The sequence below is a fragment of the Liolophura sinensis genome, chromosome 10, assembly GCF_032854445.1.
Source record: "Liolophura sinensis isolate JHLJ2023 chromosome 10, CUHK_Ljap_v2, whole genome shotgun sequence".
Classification (NCBI taxonomy): Eukaryota; Metazoa; Mollusca; class Polyplacophora; order Chitonida; family Chitonidae; genus Liolophura; species Liolophura sinensis.
Window position 1 is genome coordinate 8047993 of NC_088304.1, and position 21374 is coordinate 8069366.

Consider the following 21374-nt stretch of genomic DNA (forward strand, 5'->3'; position numbering starts at 1 on the left):
TCACTAAAAGAAAAAGACTAAAGTCTTCTTTTGCCAGCAAAGAATTTGCTAAGTGTAGATGTTATTATAAGTGAGTGTGTCTGTTTCATTGAACCATTAAGCTTCTTTTCTATTTTTGCGAGCTTGTATTTTTCTCCAAGGAAGATTCTGTTCTTCATTTAAAGGCGTTCTTTGCTCCTGTAGCCGCAGTGTTCACCCGCAGGAGTCCGTCTCCTTTATCGGAGGAGTTTATTATTTAAAGTTACAAAGCTTTAGATAAGTTAGATAAGGCACAGGTTATAGTGCACTTGTTGACATTAGCCCATTACAGTCAGTCAGCGGCGATCATACAGGTAGACAGAAATCACTCACCTGTAAGCAATGTCCATCAGTCAGTCTAATACTAACAATCACAGGTACCGTTAATGCTCTTTTTGTCTTAAGCCTTTGATGAGATCATTAAGCGAATGGCTTAGTTATCCACCGAGTAGCATTCAGAAGGGGTTGGGCCTATATTCTTGTTTGATTGTTGAGGTTCTCCATTAGAAACAGTGCTAGTCACCACTGTAGGCCTATATTAGACCAATTTGGGAGGACTGGTATGTGGTTGAAGCTACTGACCGCACGCGCCACGAGGCTAAGCCTATACTAATACATAAGCATTACGCTTTTACCCGTGACTGCTTGGAATAAAAAAGGGAGAGTAAAAGACTTCTTACTGTCATTAAAACAAACATGCTGGGAAAGGCCATGGACGCTTTGTCTTATGCCTTCGTTTAAGGATGCTAATTAAAGAGTAAAAATGCTAATCTGAAAGATGGCTGTATGTTGACCAATCAGTCTCAGACCGCGCCTTCTTGGCTGTCGTGTCGTGAGCAGCCTGACTGGTACATTGCATGGCGATTGTTCACACACAAAAGAAAGTTTTACATTTTTATTTGACTGAAGATTTAATATGGGTATATCTAAACGATTTGTGAAATTAAACTTCTAAACGTGAACAAGTCAGAAAATTATTGATGACAACTGTGTTTATTACAAGTGACATTTTTATATGTCTACTCTAACATATTTTATCACAGATTGAAGGATGAAAAAGGGACATTATGAAAAATGCCTAAGTGATTCGGGATCTAAAATATATATCTAAAAAGATTTTGTGCGTATGTGTCTCACATATGCTACAAGTGTTCTGTATGTATGTGTCTTACATATGCTACAAGTGTTCTGTATGTATGTGTCTTACATATGCTACAGGTATTCTGTATGTATGTGTCTTACATATGCCACACATATTCTGTGTGTATGTCTCACACATACCACACGTATTATGTATGTATGTGTCTCACATGTGCCACACGTATTATGTATGAATGTGCCTCAAATGTGAGAGGTGTCTGACATATGCCACACGTATTATGTATGTCTCACATATGCCTCACGTATTCGTGTAATCACAAATAAGCCCCCGCCTATTGAAATGTCTGTCTTGCGGATTAATTCATTAATTCCACATGACAGATTAATCCTTTATATATCAACGGATTAATCCGTTAGTAAGCGAAGTATACAAATCATAATTTAGTCCACCGGTAAAACAATACGGTACCCGAGTCACATTCCGTAGGACCAGTTTCAGGAACGAAATTAGTATCGTTGTAGATAGTTACCCGGAAGTAGACACAGTCAGCAGTGCTTCATGATTGATGTGTGGCACATACGTGTGTAATATCCAGTGTGTCAAATCCAGTATATAGTCCGTAAAATTTTAAGTTAAAATACTGAAACGTCCATAAATGCATTCTACGTAATGTTCTGCTATAAGCTAGCAAACGTATAACGGTATCTTAATTATGCTTTTATTGCAAACGTTCGTACAGTCACAGTGGTGATATTAAAACTGCGCCATGTTTGTACCACTAGTAGTTATAAGTTATAATTAATTACTAGTTGGTGCGTTTGACAAAATTTAAGAAATCTTGAATGGAGGCGCTTTATGGTAAAACCTTGACTCGGGAGTTCAGTAAGATTGTGTTTAGTATGTAGACTGAAATCGTTGATGATTATAAACGTTCCAGCATATGCCGACAGGTAAGATATATGCAAGGCGTTCTGGGATCATTAGATCTATATTATATGGACGAAATGCAATGTATCATCGCCACAGAATGCATTTGACGGAAGATTTTTTTTCATGGTACATTCATCCGTGGCCTAGTGGTTAGAGTACAGTACGCAGTACAAATCACTCAGAACCTCTCACCAACGCGCTCGTTGCGAGTTCAAGTTAGCTCAAGTTGTCGTCCTCTCTGGCCGTAACCTGAGGATGGTCATGGGTTTTCTCCAGACTCGGCCAATTTTCCTCCCACTGTAATGCTGGCCGCTGTTGTATAAGTGAAATATTCTTCAGTATAGAGTAAAATATTAATGAAATAAATAAATATTGGCCTAAATCTAGCCAAGTATCCCTGAGACTATACATCTGGCACCGTAATGTCTTTATACTTTTGAAGGACATTGTGTCAGGTTCCTCTCAAGTTATGAAGTATGAAATGATATAGCTAACTTGATACACATGCATATAGCTGCCAAAAACTGACTTACAATCGATTTAAACAAACCGTTTAATCCAACACACCTAGCAGACAGGAATAAGATTGCGTAACAGTCCCAAGTTGAATAAACAGAGTAAATGGGCTAATAATTGCAGTAAGTACGGCTTGGTTAACGAGTAACGAAGAAACCAGGATTCACTCCGTTATCATCGCATATAGAGACAATTAAATATCATTAATACCGCTAAACACCGATTGGTATATCACTCGATCCAACAGGGCCAGTGTACGTGGTTACATCTGTGCATGTAAAATGTAGCAAAGCACCCCAAGCTGTATGCTACCTGGGAGATCCTACAGTTGTATTTTTAAAATCAGTTGAGGCGTGTCTCCTTGTAAATCTGACTCGGTTTTCTCCGCACCCATGCATAAAACTGATAGCCGAATATAAAAGTGTACAATATTCTTGAGCAACGCTTATAATACAACATAAATCATCAAATAAAGTGGTTATGTTGTATTAATAGGCCTACTTATTGAATAAAACGAAATGGCTCTGCTAAAGCAGATCTACAAATATAAGCCTTTAAATGCTGTTTATGTTTTATCCATGGGGATATATATGTATATATGCTCCTATGGTTTTATTTGACGGTATTACCTGATGCTTTACTATAGGCATGAATGGTCACTTCGGCCGTAATACAGCATATATATATATATTCATATATATATATGAATCAAGGCATAGAAAACACTAACACGAAGTGTATTCCGTTAGATCAATGACCATTAACCACTTACAGGGAAAACATTTCTGTATATTTGTATATAACTTTTTCAGCCAAGCACAATGCAGTTTGATACACTGCGGTGATTCTGCGGTAGCTACATGGACTATATCTACGTAAATGTAGTGTCCTGTGGTCTGGCGTCATGCTTTAACCAACTGTCACACAGAACTGCCAATGAACACATACAGAAATACCAATTAACAAACATAAAAAAATATTAACTGTCACACAAAGAAATTCTAATTAGGTTACATCCACACACCTTGCATCTGCGTCCATCATGACATCACAACATTGAATAGGTCATACAGTTTTCGTCGAGACGTCGATAACACGATCTGACAAACTTGGAACATACAGATCCGGTGTACACCTGGTATTTACCTTTCAATTACACATACGCGCAAAACAGAAAGTCACACGCACAGTTCTTTCGCAAATCATAATAATAAAATCAACAGATGTACAAGGGAATTTACATATGTAAAACAAATGTTTATGGTGCATAGGCCTACGTAAAATTCTTTAATATATTTGCGCAAAGGAACTGGGCGAGAGCTTTCCACATACATGTTTATGTAGCCTACAAAGAAACTGAAGCCTTTAGATACACAAAGGAATTGGACAAGTCATCAATAATAATAATAATAATTATTATTATTATTAATAATAATAATAAATAATAATAATAATGACGATGTTGGGGTATCACCATCTTGCTGGGGCGGGGTTCGAGCTTGTGAAACCTTTCAATGTACGTACTGAAGCCTCGACATCTTCATTATTATTACTGAACCCGCGCACGATCATGAGCCTAAAGCAGTGTACGTATTTACTACTGTTGTGCAAATATGTTGTCTACAATTAAAGAATACATATCAGCTCAGCTCGCATCTCCCAAAATGCCTCAACACATAGCATATATATATATATATATATATATATATATATATATATATATATATATATATATATATATATATATATATATATATATATAAATGGCATTGGTTTATATATTAATAATTATTAATATACTAATGATAATAATTTTTTAAAAAAAACGTATTGAATGGTAACATGACTATGTATACATGATTGATCTTTCAACAATAGAAATGGTTTTCCTAAAAATATATATTTGTAACACAGAATACTGCAATCCACAGCAAATTTTCCCAGGCTTTTTTTCTTATCAGTTGATGGTAGCTGAAGCTGGCTGGGACGTTCCTGATGTAGCTACGTTAACAGCCTCTGAACAAGCTTGAGCTATTCTTGGTTGTAATGGGGGTAGGAAACTTTTTTTATTTTGTTTACCAGCATTTGTTTTTTTCTTACTATACCATTCCACAAACTCCACGGCTTTAGACCCCCGGCCTTTACGTGGACTTGCAGGTTAATGAATGGATTCTGCCGGGGAATAGGGATGATCCTGATGCTGCCGGGGAACAGGGATGGTCCTGATAACGTAAATTACTCACTGACAACATATATACAGGCTACTTGTAGAAAGAGTATGTGTATCATCTCTCCGTCCATCTGCATAGTTCTCCGGCCCTACAAACGAAGGCCTGTCAGCAACCTGCGGTTTCCCCCGGGCTCTGTCCGGTTTCCTCCCACCATAATGCTGGCCGCCGTCATACAGCTGAAATATTCTTGCAGGCAGTGAATCCTGTCAAACACTGGGCAAGACTTTACGTGCATGACATACCAACATACACCTAGTATCAGGTTTGTATTCATAAACTCTGCCACATACTGAAAACAATAACACGTAGGTCGACACTTTTGATTAACAACACTGGCAATTTTGGGCCCTGTCCCGCCCATACGAGATAGACAGATCTACAACAGCACATAGTTTAGACAATTCAACTACAAACAATTATTCACAGTAATATTAAAAGAATTTAACAAGCCCAGAAAATGTTTGAAATATGATGTAAATACGCTGTAACCAAGATTTACTAAATGTGGCCACCAACAGATCGATACAAAAATAAACGAGAAAATTCGACAAAGGGAGATAACCGAGATATTATTTTCAGCCAATGACAAAAGAGGAAAATCTCACCTGCTTCAGATTTGGAAATAGGAAAATGAACGAAGTGATTCGAAGACCTGATCAAACGTCGCCGAAATCTAGCCCCCGTGGGGGCTCCAGGTCCCCGGCCTACCCACGGACGGACACGACGGGCACCCTCAGAACCACCATCAGCTTGGGCAAGGTCCCATCCGTCATCCCTAGGGGTCCGTTTTACCTGATGAAAGATCCCCCTGGTAAGTGGAATGTACCGGCTGTAAACAATAGGGGCCATAGAGTGTCCGATCTTCGTAGGCAGTGCCGAGTTAACTACGTACACTGTTGTTTAACTGAGAACGGTTATCTTGGATTCCATATTTTATTCGATCTTTCAGTGGTTGGACATTTCTTTCTCTTGATGATTTAATGGCTCACGGCGCAGATCTAAAATTTTATGGTTGTTGCTAGCCCTGGATAACATCACATACATCATCAAATTCGACTTTTCCGCTTGCTTGAACTTCACAAAAATGACCGCTCATCATATACACCATTCAGATTCCTGGGCTGTACATTCTTACCGTTTACATTTCCATTGGCTCATCTCCGTTACCACAGCCGTGAGGCAAACAACGTGGCGACCTGCTCCTACTTAACCCATCATCCTTTCTCAATGTGAATATCCGAAGTGCATGAAGCTGATGATTTTACACAAAGATTTTACCAGTGCAGTTGAAATATTCAACAGGGGAAGGATTATCTAATTGCAATCAAGGTCAGGGAATACATTGAGTAGATATGATTCCTTACACAGATAATTCAAGACCAGCGAAAGTACTGGCTTGAGTGAAACTCATACACAGGATTTAGGGTGTCTAGCCCCACCGTTCAACCTACTGAGCTGTCGAGCCAGATGGGAACGGCTCGCTTGTTATAGTCAAGTTATATGCAGTGAATAATTTTCACAAAGGCACAAAAAATTTATAGTACAATGTACAAAGAGATAAGGGCTAATTACAATCATCGTCGGGGAATATAACAAGTAGATATGGTTTTCCTACACTGATCTACCTCGCAGTTGGGAGAGTTATGGAAAGAACGTGTTCCAAATACATGTATGTCACGTGTATGGTTAGTAAGAAACATTTACAACTCTTCACACATGTATTAAAACTTCCATAAACTAGCATAAATCAATATCAAGTGAGTGGTTTTGAGACTAACTTGGGATGATGGGTAAACCAGTGTGTCAGGTTAGGATGATGTGTAAACCAGTGTGTCAGTTTAGGATGATGGGTAAACCAATGTGTTAGTTTAGGATGATGGGTAAACCAATGTGTCAGTTTAGGATGATGGGTAAACAAGTGTGTTAGTTTAGGATGATGGGTAAACCGGTGTGTCAGTTTAGGAGGATGGGTAAACCAATGTTTCAGTTTAGGATGATGGGTAAACCAATGTGTCAGTTTAGGATGATGGGTAAACCTATGTGTCAGTTAGGATGATAGGTAAACCTATGTGTCAGTTAAGGATGATGGGTAAACCTATGTGTCATTTAAGGATGATGGGTAAACCAATGTGTCAGTTTAGGATGATGGGTAAACTGATGTGTCAGTTTAGGGTGATGGGTAAACCAATGTGTCAGTTTAGGGTGATGGGTAAACCTATGTGTCAGTTTAGGATGATGGGTAAACCAATGTGTCAGTTTAGGATGATGGGTAAACCTATGTGTCAGTTAAGGATGATGGGTAAACCTATGTGTCAGTTTAGGATGATGGGTAAACCTATGTGTCAGTTTAGGATAATGGGTAAACCAATGTGTCAGTTTAGGTTGATGGGTAAACCTATGTGTCAGTTTAGGATGATGGGTAAACCTATGTGTCAGTTTAGGGTGATGGGTAAACCTATGTGTCAGTTTAGGATGATGGGTAAACCAATGTGTCAGTTTAGGATGATGGGTAAACCAATGTGTCAGTTTATGATGATGGGTAAACCTATGTGTCAGTTTAGGATAATGGGTAAACCAATGTGTCAGTTTAGGATGATGGGTAAACCTATGTGTCAGTTTAGGATGATGGGTAAACCTATGTGTCAGTTTAGGATGATGGGTAAACCTATGTGTCAGTTTAGGATGATGGGTAAACCTATGTGTCAGTTTAGGGTGATGGGTAAACCTATAGCCCCGTTTACACTACCGCTTTTCAACCGGGCTCGGCCCTGATGGGGCACGGCCCGGCAAAAAATTGGGTAGTCTAAACGGGTTAAGCGTACTCGGCACCGTGCCAGATTTGACCGGGCCGAACCCCTCAACGAGAGGTAGGCTCGACCCAGCTGTAGCTCGGCTCGGCTAGACAAACGTGTAGTGTAGACGCGTCACCGTGCCTGGCCCGCTCAGAGGACTTAACTGCGCATGCTTAAAGGCAACTTCCTCTGACCTTCCACTTGCGGCTTTTCAATTGGCGCACTTTTTTCGAACAATAAGAATTTAAATATGTCAACAAATCGTGGCGCTACTTGGACAAAAGAGGAGACAGAACAGCTATTAGCTATTTGGGGCGAGGAAAACGTGCAGGCGCAACTTGAGAGCGCTCGTCACAACCACAAGATTTTTGAGCAGATCAGTGCATCCTTGGCAGAGAAGGGCGGATTCGACTTGCAACTACTGGCAGCGCCATTTTCGCAGCTGAATAAAGTGTTTGTACCTCCAATGTCTGAAGAGTGCCACAAATAAATAGCCCAACTCAACCTGAGTTGTCGTTCCTGTTTGTGATAATGGATTTGGCCCGCCAGCGAGGCGTGTAATGTAAACGGTACTTGTCAAGGGGGCTCGGCCCTGATCAAGCGCGACCCTGCTAAAATGGGCCCGGCCCGGCTGTAGTCTAAACGCGGCTTATGTGTCAGTTTAGGATGATGGGTAAACCTATGTGTCAGTTTAGGATGATGGGTAAACCTATGTGTCAGTTTAGGATAATGGGTAAACCAATGTGTCAGTTTAGGATTATGGGTAAACCGATGTGTCAGTTTAGGATGATGGGTAAACCTATGTGTCAGTTTAGGGTGATGGGTAAACCTATGTATCAGTTTAGGATGATGGGTAAACCAATGTGTCAGTTTAGGATAATGGGTAAACCAATGTGTCAGTTTAGGGTGATGGGTAAACCTATGTGTCAGTTTAGGATGATGGGTAAACCAATGTGTCAGTTTAGGATGATGGGTAAACCAATGTGTCAGTTTAGGATAATGGGTAAACCAATGTGTCAGTTTAGGGTGATGGGTAAACCTATGTGTCAGTTTAGGATGATGGGTAAACCAATGTGTCAGTTTAGGATGATGGGTAAACCAATGTGTCAGTTTAGGATGATGGGTAAACCTATGTGTCAGTTTAGGATAATGGGTAAACCAATGTGTCAGTTTAGGATGATGGGTAAACCTATGTGTCAGTTTAGGATGATGGGTAAACCTATGTGTCAGTTTAGGATGATGGGTAAACCTATGTGTCAGTTTAGGGTGATGGGTAAACCTATGTGTCAGTTTAGGGTGATGGGTAAACCTATGTGTCAGTTTAGGATGATGGGTAAACCTATGTGTCAGTTTAGGATGATGGGTAAACCTATGTGTCAGTTTAGGATAATGGGTAAACCAATGTGTCAGTTTAGGATGATGGGTAAACCTATAATGGGTAAACCAATGTGTCAGTTTAGGATGATGGGTAAACCTATGTGTCAGTTTAGGATAATGGGTAAACCAATGTGTCACTTTAGGATGATGGGTAAACCAATGTGTCAGTTTAGGATGATGGGTAAACCAATGTGTCAGTTTAGGATGATGGGTAAACCAGTGTGTCAGTTTAGGATGATGTTTAAACCAATGTGTCAGTTTAGGATGATGGGTAAACCTATGTGTCAGTTAGGATGATAGGTAAACCTATGTGTCAGTTAAGGATGATGGGTAAACCTATGTGTCATTTAAGGATGATGGGTAAACCTATGTGTCAGTTTAAGATGATGGGTAAACCTATGTGTCAGTTTAGGATGATGGGTAAACCAGTGTGTCAGTTTAGAATGATGGGTAAACCAATGTGTCAGTTTAGGATGATGGGTAAACCAATGTGTCAGTTTAGGATGATGGGTAAACCAATGTGTCAGTTTAGGATGATGGGTAAACCTATGTGTCAGTTTAGGGTGATGGGTAAACCTATGTGTCAGTTTAGGATGATGGGTAAACCTATGTGTCAGTTTAGGGTGATGAGTAAATCTATGTGTCAGTTTAGGATGATGGGTAAACCTATGTGTCAGTTTAGGGTGATGGGTAAACCAATGTGTCACTTTAGGATAATGGGTAAACCAATGTGTCATTTTAGAATGATGGGTAAACCAATGTGTCAGTTTAGGATGATGGGTAAAACCAATGTGTCAGTTTAGGATGATGGGTAAACCAATGTGTCAGTTTAGGATAAAGGGTAAACCAGTGTGTTAGTTTAGGATGCTTGGTAAACCACTGTGTCAGTTTAGGATCATTTGTAAACCTATGTGTCAGTTTAGGATGATGGGTAAACCAATGTGTCAGTTTAGGATAATGGGTAAACCATTGTGTCAGTTTAGGATGATGGGTAAACCTATGTGTCAGTTTATGATGATGGGTAAACCTATGTGTCAGTTAAGGATGATGGGTAAACCAGTGTGTCAGTTTAGGATGATGGGTAAACCGATGTGTCAGTTTAGGATGATGGGTAAACCAGTGTGTCAGTTTAGGATGATGGGTAAACCAGTGTGTCAGTTTAGGATGATGGGTAAACCTATGTGTCAGTTTAGGATGATGGGTAAACCTATGTGTCAGTTTAGGATGATGGGTAAACCTATGTGTCAGTTTAGGATCATTTGTAGACCTATGTGTCAGTTTAGGATGATGGGTAAACCAATGTGTCAGTTTAGGATGATGGGTAAACATGTGTGTCAGTTTAGGATAATGGGTAAACCAGTGTGTCAGTTTAGGATCATTTGTAAACCTGTATGTCAGTTTAGGGTGATTGGTAAACCTATGTGTCAGTTTAGGATGATGGGTAAACCGATGTGTCAGTTTAGGATGATGGGTAAACCAATGTGTCAGTTTAGGATGATGTGTAAACCTATGTGTCAGTTTAGGATGATGTGTAAACCTATGGGTCATTTAAGGATGATGGGTAAACCAATGTGTCAGTTTAGGATGATGGGTAAACCTATGTGTCAGTTTAGGATGATGGGTAAACCTATGTGTCAGTTTAGGATGATGGGTAAACCAGTGTGTCAGTTAAGGATGATGGGTAAACCTATGTGTCAGTTAAGGATGATGGGTAAACCTAAGTGTCAGTTTAGGATGATGGGTAAACCAATGTGTCAGTTTAGGATGATGGGTAAACCTATGTGTCAGTTTAGGATGATGGGTAAACCAATGTGTCAGTTTAGGGTGATGGGTAAACCAGTGTGTCAGTTTAGGATCATTTGTAAACCTGTGTGTCAGTTTAGGGTGATGGGTAAACCTTTGTGTCAGTTTAGGTTGATGGGTAAACCAATGTGTCAGTTAAGGATGATGGGTAAACCTATGTGTCAGTTTAGGATGATGGGTAAACCAATGTGTCAGTTTAGGGTGATGGGTAAACCAGTGTGTTAGTTTAGGATGATGGGTAAACCAATGTGTCAGTTTAGGATGATGGGTAAACCAATGTGTCAGTTTAGGGTGATGGGTAAACCAATGTGTCAGTTTAGGATGATGGGTAAACCAATGTGTCAGTTTAGGATGATGGGTAAACCAATGTTTTTGTTTAGTGTGATGGGTAAACCAATGTGTCTCTTGAAAAATGGTTTTGAAATATATATGTACATGTATGATAAGTATGTGAATACAAGATAGGAGAGAGAGAGAGCCTCCAAAATTCAGGATATATAAAAGGTAAAGAACTTGTCATGTTTTCCCATACATATCATCATCAATGTCAGAATGATACACCTTAACATGGACATGGAAATTTGGACAGTTCCACATTGAAAAATCTTATTTATTTATTCCATTTGGTGTTTTATGTCGTACACCATGTATACTTGTGATTACTGCTGCTTTTGTAACTCCTGCCTAGTTCCTAGTTACAGATCACAATGAATACTAGTTACTGTGTAACTTCTGCATGTTTACACTTAAAGATTATGCTGCACACTTACATGTATATGGTTACAGATCACGATGCACTCTTGTAACTTTCGCTTGTTTTTAGTCACCGGTCATGTTGCACTCATGTTTATGTTTACAGGTCATGATGCACAAGTTTATAGTTACAGATCATAAATTGCCCACTTGTTTATGTTTACAGGTCATGATGCACACTTGTTTATGTTTACAGGTCATGATGCACACTTGTTTATGTTTACAGGTCATGATGCACGTTTGTTTTTGGTTCCAGATCATGCAGAGATTACAGGAAGCACTAACCTGATGTCAGTCTATGGGATGGAACATGCCTATAGCAAATTCTGTGGGAGGAAAGTGAAGGAGGAGTTGAGCGCATTTCTACCTCACCTGCCCGGGTACATTGACACGCCAGGCCTCCAGGATAACAGGTAGACTCCTGTTCAACTTGTTATTCCTCTGTAGATAAGCAGAGCATATGCAGTAGTGCTACATGTGGTAAAGCTAATGACATGCATCTATAGATTGACAGAACAGTGTAAACAAGTTGACTTCAAACTTTTCTAACTCAGTAGCCTGCACATATTCAGGCGCACATGAAATACAAATATGGAACAACAAGGACTTTGTGGAACTTTTTTTTTTAACTGCTTGTGATGAACCACTGTTTGATGTCATTTAAAGAATTTTATATATGGCTCTGTGTCCAGACTGTTTTGCCAGGGTCACAAGTTACATGAGACAGTAGAGCATTGTGCGAGGCTATACAGGAAGCACTGTCAACTTTGGTTTCCGTGGCATGTACATAATTCAGTATGTGATCGCATTAGTTATTTGTTCTTGTTTTGTTTCCAGTGCATTACGGTCTGTTGTGGACAAGCCTCCGATAACAGGGAAAGAGTTAGTTCCCTTGTCTGGCTCTGCATTGACAGGATTTCGGCTACACCCTGGCCCGGTAAGTGCTTTCATATGGTGGCAGTCAGGTTTACAAGTAGAGGAAACTGGATTGTCTGAAGTAAACTACAGCCCTTGGCCAAGTACAAGTTGCTATTTAAATTCCAGGCAAAGCTGCAGCCAGTTGTGTGTGTGGGTCGGTGGGTGGTGGGGTGGGTGGGTAGTCTCCATGGCCGATTGGTTAATGTGGCAGTGTGTTACAATAAGTCAGGAGTCCCTCGCCAATGTGTCGCTCTCTAGGTCATGCTGGCTTTATCTCTGGTCATAAGCGTGAAGACCTGCCAGCAGCCTGCAGATTGTCGTGGGTCATTCCGCCATAAATAATGCTGGCTGCTGTCATAAAAGTGAAATATTTTTTAGTACGGTGTAAAACACCAGTCAAGTAAATAAATAAAGCTGGGGTCAGACCAGCAAGAGCTGCATGTGAGGATCATGAATCTTTCTTAGTCTTAAAGGACAAGAAAACATAAAATGATGCCAAAATCAGATGAAAGAGCGTCAAAACTTATTTGCAAATATGATCTTTAATATTTGTTTGGATTTTTTTTTTTTCAAGAGAAAAGGGTATTTGAAAATATTTGTGTATGGTGGGTATTAGGGACCAACTTTTGGTATTTATCGTTGTTGCATAATAATGTTATAAATAAGGATGTGATGCTTGTCTAATTTATTTGAATGTAAATTTGTTGTTTACATCGAAACATATGCATGTAACCTAAATTATGATAATATTTATGAACATATTAAAAACATGAATATGATCCAAATTGAGGTTTAATTTGTTTGTTAGCTGAAAAGAACAAATTTATTAAACCTGTTTTACATCCTCATTTATGACATTATTAAACAAAGACTATAAATACCAATAGGTGGCCCCAAATACCCACAATGCAAAAATTATTTTCAAGTGTCTTTCTCTCCTTAAGGAAAATCTGGAAAAAATATTGAAGACCACATTTAGGAATAACTTTTCACACTCTTTCAGCTGAACCTTATGTCATTTTTATGTACTCTCCACCTTCAAGCTACTCTCCTTATACAGAGGACCGAAGCCGTAAGTCTATTCAACCTCTGCTGAAAAGCCTGCACACCTCGAATACAGAGATGTAAACATAGCTATTTAACATAACCCTATCCGACCAATGGAAACGACTCTAGGATCTTCTGGCGGGAAGTCGTGAACAGTAAATGACAGTTGACATCCAACTGTCCTAGAGCTCTATATTCGACAATCATGCTATTCGATGGCTACGCCAAAGAAATGGAAAAATTATGTGGATTTCAAGGTTTACTGTAGAATTTGTTTAGCACAGCTAGTATCCACAGGGAGTAATCTTGTTGTGACAGCCCAAAGGCGTGATTTGACAATGGCTCTAAGAAGCTCCTGGACGCTTTCCACTTCGTCTTCCCTGAAGTTGTCGTGGTAAAAGGAGAGGGCTTTGTCTGTCTCAAGATTAGATATGTTGTGTCAGTCTCTTCTGTTTATCTAACATTCCCATCCTGTTAATTTATTTATTTATTTGATTGGTGTTTTATGTCGTACTCAAGAATATTTCACTTATACGACGATGGCCAGCATTATGGTGGGAGGGAACCGGGCAGAGCCCAGGGGAAGTCTACCCATCCTGTTAAAGCAGCAGGTTCACTCCACCGTTACCCCACCCCATCACCAACAGCTTCTGCATGTATCTTGAAGTTATTTTAAACAGCAGGGTGAAAAAAAAAGCAACAACATAAGCAATAGTGCTGTCCTGGCAACTTTCCCAACCAGCAGGAGAGGTAGGGTAGTGGGAGAGGGTCCATTACTGACCACCTTCCTGCACCCCCTGCTGGCTGAAACCCCCTACACACATGAACAGAGAACAAAATAAGTGAGTGGGAAATGGCCCCTTTCCCATCCCCTGTTTGATTTGAACAATGTACATGTTTTACAGGGACCTAGCATTACGAAAAGGTTTTCTATAATAATACATCTTAGTATAAATTCTAAAAAATAATAATAGAAAAAAAACAATAAAAAAAAGAAAAGTAGAAAAACAAATATTTATATTTTAGGTTTAACATATCGCATTAAGACTCTGAACAAGGAAAGTTAAGAGAGATGGGACATCATGTACTATGTACCAAGCAAATGTCAACATCTTTCAAAAATCAATAGAACTCTCAGAATCAGGAAACATGCACAAATAAGTCATGGACAAAATTTTGGGTCATTTAGCACAAATATATAAACCAGAATACATAATTAGCCATCCCACTGTGGCCATGTGATCATGGTATCATGATATATATCATTGATAATACATTTGTAGATGGGCGAAGATTTAGGACTCATTTCATTTGTTTGAGAGACAAATATTCTGCTGCAAGAAACAATTTAGAGCATTGATGTACACGTATAATACTTGCATTAACCACATTTTAGCCACTTGGGCATAAGAAACAACATCTAGTCTCTTAGTTCATCAATATCAATTTCAATGACCTCTTGGTCTGACCATCTGCAGTATCCTCAGATGCGTAGTCCTCCCCAATATACACTGCCGGTATGCTCCTCATGTTTAGACCTTCCATTTGAGATTTCATAAGGCTCACCAGGGGAGACACAACAATAACCATAGGGAATCTTTACAGTTTTGTTGTTGTTGTTGGTATAAGGTTACCGTTGACAGTGCCAGGAAGCGTAATGATTTCCCTGCTCCAGTCTTCCCGCACACAAAAACATCTTTTCCATGTATAATTGCTTGCAGTCTCTGTCTATGATATTTGTTCAGCTCTTTTATCCCAAGTTTCTGACAAACAAGAGCCTCGGCTTCTCTGCTAATTTTTTCACATTCTTGTTCTTCTGTCGAGATCTTTCTTTTGCCAGCTCTTGCTTGATGATGAATATTAATGAAGACTCCCCCGTAGTCTTTCACGAAGGCTGTTTTTCTCGTACGGAGCATTCATTGGCTAACACTGATTACATCACTGTCCACTTGTATGCGAATGTGTTAAGCATTTCGACAGATCGAAAACTGATGTGTTAGGGCGGTCTGGTTTAGAGAGACTACCTATAAGTTAGATTTTAATCGTTTTAACTTCAAAACTTTTTACTGCATGAAAATTGTGAGTTACCATTTTCATTTAAAATACAAAGAAATGTCGTAGACTTTGTTAACAAAATTGAAGCTTTGTATTTAATGTTCAGATCTTAAGTTCAGGAATATAAGACATTTATTTCTTATGCAAAATGTGATGTTTATACAACCATGACAACATGCCTTTGTAAGGATAAATTGATTTGATATTTACTTTTGGTCGCGCACAGAATTATTGACGTGTCTTAAATATATACTTCACTTTTTTTAGAGGTGGGGGAAGGGAACCTTGCTTCGGGGAATGGGTGGGGTACTGGTAGGCCCTTTAGCGATAAGGCCATGTGTGTGAGTCCAGCTCTAGCTGTTTTAACTGCTGCTGACCGCTGTCATATCAGTGAAAAAATGTTAAATGTGACCTTAAAAGGAGAGCAAGTTGGAACTCATTACCTGTAATATGGAATGGAATGGAATGAAGGTAATCATTTATAGCGATTGTTTACAAACCTGTCATAGGATTTTTTTTGTTATGTTTTGTCTTTATCAGTTACCTGAACAGTATAGACTGATGAACCAAATGCCACAAAAGAAGAGACACAAGCACAAAAAACACACCAAGAAGGAGACACCCAAAGAGGAAGCTTTGCTGGAAACGCAAGGTAAGCTTAAACTTGATTTAGTTGTACTCTTGTCTACCTCTGTGAAAGACTTTGCTAGACACAAAAGGTAAGCTCAAGCTTCATCCAGTTGTAGTCTTGTCCACCACTGTGAAAGGCCTTGCTACATGTAGAAACAAAAGGTTAGCTCAGACTTCATCCAGTTGTAGTCTTGTCCACCACTGTGAAAGGCCTTGCTACATGTAGAAACAAAAGGTTAGCTCAGACTTCATCCAGTTGTAGTCTTGTCTACCACTGTGAGAGGCCTTGCCACATGTAGAAACACAAGGTAAGCACAAGCTTCATCCAGTTGTAGTCTTGTCCTCCTCTGTGAGAGGCCTTGCTACATGTAGAAACACAAGGTAAGCACAAGCTTCATCCAGTTGTAGTCTTGTCCACCATTGTGAGAGGCCTTGCTACATGAAGAACCACAGGGTAAGCTCCAGCTTCATCCAGTTGTAGTCTTGTCTACCACTGTGAAAGGCCTTGCTACATGTAGAAACACAAGGTAAGCTCAAGCTTCATCCAGTTGTAGTCTTGTCCACCATTGTGAGAGGCCTTGCTACATGAAGAACCACAGGGTAAGCTCCAGCTTCATCCAGTTGTAGTCTTGTCCACCACTGTGAGAGGCCGTGCTACATGTAGAAACACAAGGTAAGCTCCAGCTTCATCCAGTTGTAGTCTTGTCTACCACTGTGAGAGGCCTTGCTACATGTAGAAACAGAAGGTAAGCTCCAGCTTTATCCAATTGTAGTCTTGTCTACCACTGTGAGAGGCCGTGCTACATGTAGAAACACAAGGTAAGCTCCAGCTTCATCCAGTTGTAGTCTTGTCTACCACTGTGAGAGGCCTTGCTACATGTAGAAACAGAAGGTAAGCTCAAGCTTCATCCCAGTTGTAGTCTTGTCCACCACTGTGAAAGGCCTTGCTACATGTAGAAACACAGGGTAAGCAGAAGCTTCATCCAGTTGTAGTCTTGTCTACCACTGTGAGAGGCCTTGCTACATGTAGAAACAGAAGGTAAGCTCAAGCTTCATCCCAGTTGTAGTCTTGTCCACCACTGTGAGAGGCCTTGCTACATGTAGAAACACAAGGTAAGCTCAAGCTTCATCCAGTTGTAGTCTTGTCCACCACTGTGAGAGGCCTTGCTACATGTAGAAACACAAGGTAAGCTCAAGCTTCATCCAGTTGTAGTCTTGTCCACCTCTGTGAGAGGCCTTGCTACATGTAGAAACACAAGGTAAGCTCCAGCTTCATCCAGTTGTAGTCTTGTCCACCTCTGTGAGAGGCCTTGCTACATGTAGAAACACAAGGTAAGCTCAAGCTTCATCCCAGTTGTAGTCTTGTCCACCACTGTGAGAGGCCTTGCTACATGTAGAAACACAAGGTAAGCACAAGCTTCATCCAGTTGTAGTCTTGTCTACCACTGTGAGAGGCGTTGCTACATGTAGAAACACAAGGTAAGCACAAGCTTCATCCAGTTGTAGTCTTGTCCACCTCTGTGAGAAGCCTTGCTACCTGTAGAAACACAAGGTAAGCTCAAGCTTCATCCAGTTGTAGTCTTGTCCACCACTGTGAGAGGCCGTGCTACATGTAGAAACACAAGGTAAGCACAAGCTTCATCCAGTTGTAGTCTTGTCCACCATTGTGAGAGGCCTTGCTACATGTAGAAACACAAGGTAAGCTCAAGCTTCATCCAGTTGTAGTCTTGTCCACCATTGTGAGAGGCCTTGCTACATGTAGAAACACAAGGTAAGCTCAAGCTTCATCTAGTTGTAGTCTTGTCCACCATTGTGAGAGGCCTTGCTACATGTAGAAACACAAGGTAAGCTCAAGCTTCATCTAGTTGTAGTCTTGTCCACCACTGTGAGAGGCCGTGCTACATGTAGAAACACAAGGTAAGCACAAGCTTCATCCAGTTGTAGTCTTGTCCACCATTGTGAGAGGCCTTGCTACATGTAGAAACACAAGGTAAGCTCAAGCTTCATCCAGTTGTAGTCTTGTCCACCACTATGAGAGGCCTTGCTACCTGTAGAAACACAAGGTAAGCTCAAGCTTCATCCAGTTGTAGTCTTGTCCACCATTGTGAGAGGCCTTGCTACATGTAGAAACACAAGGTAAGCACAAGCTTCATCCAGTTGTAGTCTTGTCCACCACTGTGAGAGGCCTTGCTACATGTAGAAACACAAGGTAAGCACAAGCTTCATCCAGTTGTAGTCTTGTCCACCACTGTGAGAGGCCTTGCTACATGTAGAAACACAAGGTAAGCTCAAGCTTCATCCAGTTGTAGTCTTGTCCACCTCTGTGAGAGGCCTTGCTACATGTAGAAACACAAGGTAAGCACAAGCTTCATCCAGTTGTAGTCTTGTCCACCACTGTGAGAGGCCTTGCTACATGTAGAAACACAAGGTAAGCACAAGCTTCATCCAGTTGTAGTCTTGTCCACCTCTGTGAGAGGCCTTGCTACATGTAGAAACACAAGGTAAGCACAAGCTTCATCCAGTTGTAGTCTTGTCCACCACTGTGAGAGGCCACATGAGCATGGGAAACCTTGAAGTACTTGTTGCCTCCTTTATGGCCTACTGCCTTACATGTCCAGTGTATATGTATGCTGGGAAAGTTTTGGAGTACCATGTTGATATGATATGACATCGTTAGCATTATTAGATTCTTGTGTTTTTATTTTCAGCTGACAAACCCAGTGATGCTGGTCATGATCGAAGGAAGAAGCAGGATAAGAAAGATGAGAAGGATAAAAAGAGGAAAAGAAAAAAGAAGAAAAAAGTATGATTTTTTGTTTTTGTCCTTTATTCATCAATCTTTAATACTGTAGTGTTTGCTACATTTAATTCAGAAAATTTCTTTGCTTTTGAATTACTGTAAATATCTTTTATAGTGTCATGAAGGAAAATAGAGTCTTATCTGACGATACAAGAAGACTCATTATATACTGACCATTGTTTTCTTTTGTACGTTGTCCGTAAGGAAAGCCTTCAGATCTAAACTAGAAAGCAGTGAACACCGTCCATTGGTCTGCAGCCTGTCAACAAATGTACATGTAACTTGTAGCACCCTGTCTTTTGGATATTAAGATGCAGTCAGGGCTCTACAGTTGGCAGTGCTTTGTATAATACCTCTTTAGATGGCAAAACATCTCACTCGAGAGTCCTACATATACATGGGTATGATTTTGCACGTCTTGTGACTAGGGATCCTTGGGTTTCACATGGGCTTGACATGTTTTACATATATATGTTGTCATTAATATGTCTGTTTGGGTTTTCAGAAGCACAGCCCCGAACATCAGTCAGCAGCGGCAGAGACAGGGTCCTAATACCAGCTGAACAGTGTTGTGTGTGAACTACTTACCAGTGACAAAGACGGGCTCCAAACTCTAGTGAAAATTCAGAGTGTTGTGTATGAACTCCTGACCAGTGACCGTTGTGTTCACCTATTCACACTGTATGTGTGTGTGTGTGTGTTAACACTGCCTGGTGTATGCACAGCTCACAAATACCACACCAAATACTCTGATATTTGTGTACTTTGGATTTACATGTTTGTCCACATTGTAGGATTGGGCATTGTGTGTAACATGGATGGATGTCTACAACGTGGTCTTGTAGCACCAGACAATTGTCTACATCTTGTCCATTGTGGATTGTTGAATGTGTATACATTGTGGAATAAGGGTATGTGTGGTAAGCATGAACAAATGTCTATATCATGGACTAGTACCACCAGGTAAATGACTAGGGATGTCTATATTATGGGCCTGTACCACCAGGTAAATGACTAGGAATGTCTACATTATGGGCCTGTACCACCAGGTAAATGACTAGGAATGTCTACATTATGGGCCTGTACCACCAGGTAAATGACTAGGAATGTGTACATCATGGATGTACAACCAGGTGAATCACAAGGAATGCCTATGTGAAAGACTTGTGCCAACATGTAAATGACTGTAAATCTTTACATCACACAACTGTGCCACCAGGTAATAGAAAAGGAATGTCTACATGAATGACAGGTGCCAACGGGTAAATGGCTACGTCACAGACTTGTGCCACCAGGTAAACGATTAGGAATGTCTACATCATGAACCTGTGACGCCAGGTAAATGACTAAGAATGTGTACATCATGGATGTGCCACCAGGTAAACAACTAGGAATGTCTACACCATGGACTTGGAAAACCAGGTAAATGACTAGGAATGTCTACATCATAGATGTGCCACAAGGTAATTGACAACGAATGTCAACATTATGAACTTTTCCACCAGGTAAATGACTAGGAATGTCTACATCACAGACTTGTGGCAACAGGTAAATGACTAAGAATGTCTACATCATGGATGTGACACCAGGTAAATTTGTAGGAATGTCTACATCATGGACTTATGACAGCGGGTAAATCAGGAGAAGTGTCTACACTGTACATTTGTGTGGTGTACGTCCTAAAATGTATACATGTACATTGGTCACCTAGGCAGCGTTGTAAATATCATGAAATTTCTATGCCTTGCATTTGTGGAGGCTAGTAACTTCTATTAAACGTCTAGCTGAGTTTGTGGAGGGTATTAACTTCCATGAAATGTCTAGCTGAGTTTGTGGGGGGTATTAACTTCCATGAAATGTCTAGCTGAGTTTGTGGTGGGTATTAACTTCCATGAAATGTCTAGCTGAGTTTGTGGAGGGTTGTAACTTCCATGAAATGTCTAGCTGAGTTTGTGGGGGGTATTAACTTCCATGAAATGTCTAGCTGAGTTTGTGGTGGGTATTAACTTCCATGAAATGTCTAGCTGAGTTTGTGGGGGGTATTAACTTCCATGAAATGTCTAGCTGAGTTTGTGGTGGGTATTAACTTCCATGAAATGTCTAGCTGAGTTTGTAGAGGGTATTAACGTCCATGAAATGTCTATCTGAGTTTGTGGAGGGTTGTAACTTCCATGAAATGTCTAGCTGAGTTTGTGGAGGCTAGTAACTTCCATGAAATGTCTAGCTAAGTTTGTGGAGGGTGGGAACTTCCATAAAATGTCCAGCTGAGTTTGTGGAGGCTAGTAACTTCCATGAAATGTCTAGCTGAGTTTGTGGAGGGTGGGAACTTCCATGAAATGTCTAGCTGAGTTTGTGGAGGGTGGTAACTTCCATGAAATGTCTAGCTGAGTTTGTGGAGGGTG

General features: G+C 40.3%; 1 protein-coding gene across 1 annotated transcript; it reads left to right on the forward strand.

The window, feature by feature from the left end:
- The first annotated feature begins 5427 nt into the window (after positions 1–5427).
- LOC135476729 (mediator of RNA polymerase II transcription subunit 19-like) lies at positions 5428–20805 on the forward strand. Its single transcript, XM_064756849.1, has 6 exons — positions 5428–5608; positions 11779–11935; positions 12360–12459; positions 16083–16194; positions 18881–18975; positions 19478–20805. Exons 1-6 carry the CDS (start codon positions 5428–5430, stop codon positions 19523–19525), a joined length of 693 nt encoding a protein of 230 aa, XP_064612919.1. The 3' UTR covers positions 19526–20805.
- The last annotated feature ends 569 nt before the right edge of the window (positions 20806–21374 follow it).

Coding starts and splice junctions, on each gene's coding strand:
- LOC135476729 (XM_064756849.1), top strand. CDS start 5,428: ATGAACGAAGTGATTCGAAGACCTGATCAAACGTCGCCGAAATCTAGC. Junction 12,460..16,082: donor TTCGGCTACACCCTGGCCCG/GTAAGTGCTTTC, acceptor TGTCTTTATCAG/TTACCTGAACAGTATAGACT. Junction 16,195..18,880: donor AGCTTTGCTGGAAACGCAAG/GTAAGCTTAAAC, acceptor TTTTATTTTCAG/CTGACAAACCCAGTGATGCT.